This window comes from Opisthorchis viverrini (genome assembly GCF_000715545.1).
Source record: "Opisthorchis viverrini unplaced genomic scaffold opera_v5_45, whole genome shotgun sequence".
NCBI lineage: Eukaryota > Metazoa > Platyhelminthes > Trematoda > Opisthorchiida > Opisthorchiidae > Opisthorchis > Opisthorchis viverrini.
This window is the reverse complement of record NW_008751701.1, coordinates 2,254,357-2,259,594: the sequence shown is the minus strand read 5'-3', so window position 1 is coordinate 2,259,594 and position 5,238 is coordinate 2,254,357. Positions and strand designations below refer to the sequence as shown.

Here is a 5,238-nt window from a genome sequence, read left to right as displayed (position 1 = left end):
CGTTCGCAGATCACTCGTCACAAACCCTCCAAGCATGCAGTGACTACTGACCCATCCCCTGAATTTTTGTTTACGCGGAAACCACGTGCTTACACTTCAACACACCAGGCCAAGTTGCATTTATGTGCATGGAAGTATCCATCACGAAGAAGCACCATCTCTTCACACCGCAAAAATACATGAATATACAACTGGAACCATCTCCTCTCCCAAACACAAGCACGCACAGAACAGGAAAACAACCGAGCTCCACAAGTCTGTGCAGCTGACAACGGAACACGCTAAAAGCTAAAGTGCAGAGAAGACGCGTCACGCGTCCGAAACTTTTCTCAGGAATTGTCGACATTTTTCCCCATACAATAAGTTACTTGGTGGCTTATCCCACTTTTTGCACTTGAGGAAAACGCTTGAAGATGCACGTTTCCATTGTATAAACATCATTATGGTAAACAGACATATGTTGGTGCTTGTCACTATCCTGCATTTAGAAGTGAAGTGCTTCGTCTAGAGCCAAATACTGCCAGAACTCCGAATGCGGTCACTACCCTGAATTTACTAATGTCATGCACATTATTTCATCTAGTACAATTGTAAACCGGCTTTGATGTTTACAATTCACCGTGGTTAGAATGACATAAGTTATTAGTCAACTGGTACTGACTGAATAACCTAGATAAAGTTTCCAAGACAGTAGAAAAACCACAAACAAAGTGGCTAACTTTGAGGAATAGAAATGCGATGCATGCTACATTTTAAGACAGCATTACTTGCCGAGTAGCAATGCTTACTCTTCATTTGAGTACCTGGTGCTTCACGATAGTTAACGGCTTATTTGTAGCATGAAAGAATTTATAACCAGCCCAGCGTAAACACACACCATTAGTAGATTAACCTAACCAAGCCGCGTTTACAAGCCATATAGCCGCCGTACTATGCTGACTCGTAGACGTAGATATTTAACAAATGTTCATAAAGGTACCAATGCCTACTGCTATCAACAAAAGTGTCATTTGACGTCTGAGGATACAATCGGGCACGGGGACAGTGATTTTGTGATTTACAAGTTTATCATACAATATATCATACCTCTTAGTATTTCAACGCCGACTGCTAACAACAAAAGTGTCATTTGACGTCTGAGGTTACAATCGGGTATGAGGAGAGTGATTTTGTGATTTACAAGTTTATCATACAATATGTCATACCTCTTAGTTTTTTCAGCTTGTTTTCTACTTCATCTTCAAAATGTGAACAAAAATTAGTTTAAAATTTAACCAGTGGAAGTAAATTTGAAAAAGGAATAAACGCTGTTACTATTTTTATAGATATAACAATTCTTATTCATTTAGGTACACAATGCCCGCGATATACTTTTTCTATGAGAAAACACCACTGGCTGGCATCATACATCTTCATTTTGGATTCCAGTTTATATTGCACACTGACAGAATAAACACATGAGTCACACTTGTGCATTTGTTGGTTATAAAGCACTCAATGAATCCTGTTTGGAGGGTTTAAATTACCCACGTTTGGTGAAACTCAGCCTCCAAATTAATAACCATCTCATCGATAGTCATTTTCAAATAATCTGCGGGGCGAAATCCACAGTTTGGCGAATTCCACAAAGAAACCCCACTATATATCTACCATCGAGAAGCTGGTTTCGGATGATAAACTCCAATGAAAAAGCTATCCGACTGTTATATTTTGGAGCCTAGAAGCCGACTTCGAGGTGCAGCGTGACAGTGGTGAAATTGAAAACAAGGCAAAGTTGTATCTACATAACATGTTTCTTAGTCGATTGAATGACCACTGGATATTTTCTGCGTATGCCACCCAAACACTGTATGAAGTAAAAACTCTGGACACTGAACTGGGTTTGAAAAATTAATGTACCGGAAGGTGTTAGGCCACTTTAAAAGCGAAAACCTTCCTGAGGCTTCCAAACTGTTGCACGACCGAGAATTTTAGAGTACAAAATTATATACATGTGAGGTCATGTGTGAGAGTTTGACATTTGAGTGACTCTGTCTCGAGATTCGAAATGTTTTGAGGCCTGAATTATCCCAATTATGGGTTAATTGCAAATGAACAACTCCTCGACCTGAAGGCAAGAACAAGTCTTTGTCAATTATGCTGACAGGAAAATAAAAGGGGTTTGCTTTCAACAAGAGAGTTAATGATAAATATTAGGGCAAGTCATACCTTTTACTTGCATCAATACGCTGGATAGTTGACCTGTATAATCATTTCAAGGATGTCAATTCTATTCTCCAAATATTTGTTTTACAATAAATATATGCACGCTTTGGTAAGTTGAATTTATACCTGATGATACTTGACATGATTTTGCGTCGTTACAAAGTACTGGTGGTTCTGGATATATTAGGCAACGTCATTTTACAGTCTCAAAATCCGACATTTCCTCAAGTTTAATTTCAATATGATAACTGTTTCTTACATTGGTCCTGGTATTTATGTTGCATTTAATTAGTTATTCCTTAAGCAGATTGGCGTACAAAATTGCTCTCCAGCTGAGCACATAACACAAAATCGACAACCATCACTGGTGTTCATCATATTTTAGGCAGGAATATATTCTCGTAATTTTAGTTTTTAAACACTTAGTATGAACGTAAGCTTTCAATTTTGCGATTTGGCCTGCTCAAACAAGAAATAATGTATAAAGTTACTGAACTGGGTGACGCCAGTATATGTGGTTGTCCATAGCATCCTGATTGGATGCGCTACATTGCACTATCAGGCAGGTAATCCAGGAACAGATGCCTGGGGGACCAAAGTGCAGCTGAATGCTACCTATAGGTTGGGCAATTCAGTTTCATCGAACAAATTAAAATAATTTCATTCAGACAAGAGATATTCTTCCGAAAGATTTAAGCTCGCGGCAATTCTAATAAATTTTTCAGATTACGGTTTGGGAGCGTTGTTCCTCCGGACTGTTCGCCCGAAAAGCGATTGATTAATTTTTGTCGTTAGTTTGAGGCAACTGCGCATGCTGTTGCGTTAAGTCTATAAAGTTGGCAGACCTGCAGCGTGTCAGTTCGTTAACCCTCTTAATATAGTCAAAATATCAATCGGGTGGATTCCAGTTGAATGCGTATTACGACTCTTCAAATAAAGACAAACGTAGAACTAACGCGTTAAGGAGTTTTTAGGAGATTATCTCTGTATAGTCCCTCAGAAGATCCTATAATTGACACCATTTGGAAACTCTAATAGTTTTTTTCGGAACTCCAAATTTTGCGCAATCAGATACCAACTCCGGCATGACATACTCCAGAGATTTGCCATACGATGACAGATAAGTGCACCTGACATAAATGCCATGTACGGAATTACTAGGAAAGACTTGTCCGCAGACCACATTGTAGTGTTTTCTACAGACAGATGACCCATAAAACATAAGAGCAAGCTTTGTTTTGAGCGGTTGAAAGATTTATTTAATATTCTTTGAATGAGCCCATAAAAATTTGTATTTTTCCAGGTCCATTGGTGTTGACGAGTAGTGTAGCATTCTAGCATCTAAGTCTGCACCGTTAGAAAATATGTACTGAAGGGCGTCATCCCCATTGATCCAATGCAACAAACGTTCAACAACGCATCATTAAAATCATTAAAATCATTGAAATCATCAATCGAAAGATTGCGTCAAAAGCGCGATACACACTTCCAGTTGTGACGCGATCTATTCAATATGGATGACCTAATTTCCCACGACGATCAGCACGCCGACGTCTACTTAAACTAGTTGAATTTTCTTGTTTCCTTAAACAACGTGACAAATTTGAACATTTTTGATAGTTTTGATATGGATAAATTTGACTCTGATAGATGCATAGGCTCAGTTGATTATCTATTGAGGTATGCCTAACAAGGGTAATCGCATTTGAAACGCATGTGACAGATCTTGTTTTGCAATTAACTATAACGATTGAAGTTACACCTAAGCATCTTTGAAAAGCAAATACTGTTATTTTATATGAAATCACTCAAACTGAGTATCTGAATCTCGTATCGTGAGTTTTCTAGTATAAATCAGACAGACTTACCTCTCAATGCTTCAAGTGCACTTTCGTTGGCAGCTGTGAATATTGAAAAAAATTCTACTTTTTATATAGGAACACAGCTTGTTCAGGAAATTCACACATTTTGGGCTACAGATTTGGAGAAAATCCATCATGTGCGCTTGAGGAGATTATGCGAACACACTAAAAATCCTGTCATCATCGGAACCAAAATGTGACTACGCGTTTCTTGTTATGACTGAACAATCCAGCCTTTTCCTTGAATTACATTTTTTTCCACAATAAGTATGTGACGGCTCTGTCTTACAAAGCTACCTAATAAGTTTGCTTTTCGTTCTCATAGTTTGATTTTGTTTGCACAATTAGTTCCGATAGTCAAGATAATTGAGACTGTAAGCATATATATGTTAATACAGTTTCCAGCAATTATGTAGGTCATAGATGTTTGACTACGACATCCAAGTTATCCCAGTTGCCTGCTCCAAAAAGTATGTCATCCGAACTTTTGTTGCGTAATGCCGTTGCTGCAGCGTACATTTCAAATTTGCGTATTCCTAGAACACAGGTGTTTTTAATATATTTTGTTCGCACCAACAACAAAAGACAGCGTCGTTGATGTTCGACCGTTCAATGTAATGAAACCAACTTAGAAAAAAGCAACGCCGCAATAAAAAACGGTTACTTGCCCTGCAAAACTCGCTGCAGAACTCGCAGACAGCTTAAGATGCTTATTACTACAACAGTAGAAATATGGATTCTATAAATTACTTTTTTCGGAATTATGATCATCAAAGCCGGTGAAAGATATTCAACTAAAATAGCACTAAACTGATTTTTAATCTTAAAACTAATAGTAAAGCCCTTCAGATGGAGCGAAGGGATAAGAAAAACCTAACAGGCACACAAATGACCTCTTTTACCCTACCCACGAAACTTTCCACTAACGCTCATACCGAATGTCGTGCATGTTGTATTTAAATTGCCCCGCTTCCGACTGGGAATTGTACGCAAATAACAATTATTATTGCTCGAAGGTATGTGTCGTGACAAGTTTTTTGTATCCGGTTAACTAAGGAGTATTCTATATCTGCTATCTTTATTTCTGAACAGACTTCTTCATTCGTTCTGAATAACAGAAATACGTGCATACCCGCATATGAAACAACGCTTTTTTTAATCGGGGAAAAAA

General features: G+C 38.1%; 2 protein-coding genes across 2 annotated transcripts in view; one reads left to right on the top strand and one right to left on the bottom strand.

Moving 5' to 3' along the window:
- T265_03275 (hypothetical protein) overlaps nt 1-5,238 on the top strand; it is a gene marked incomplete at both ends in the record, with an annotated part of 49,794 nt that overhangs the window by 2,626 nt on the left and 41,930 nt on the right. The gene's annotated exons all lie outside the window — the stretch shown is intronic.
- T265_13204 (hypothetical protein) overlaps nt 1,177-5,238 on the bottom strand; it is a gene marked incomplete at both ends in the record, with an annotated part of 30,905 nt that continues 26,843 nt past the window's right edge. Inside the window, 3 exons of the mRNA XM_009167721.1 lie at nt 1,177-1,238; nt 2,209-2,241; nt 4,074-4,106. Coding sequence (XP_009165985.1) covers nt 1,177-1,238; nt 2,209-2,241; nt 4,074-4,106 — 128 coding nt within the window. The remainder of the gene's footprint in view (nt 1,239-2,208; nt 2,242-4,073; nt 4,107-5,238) is intronic.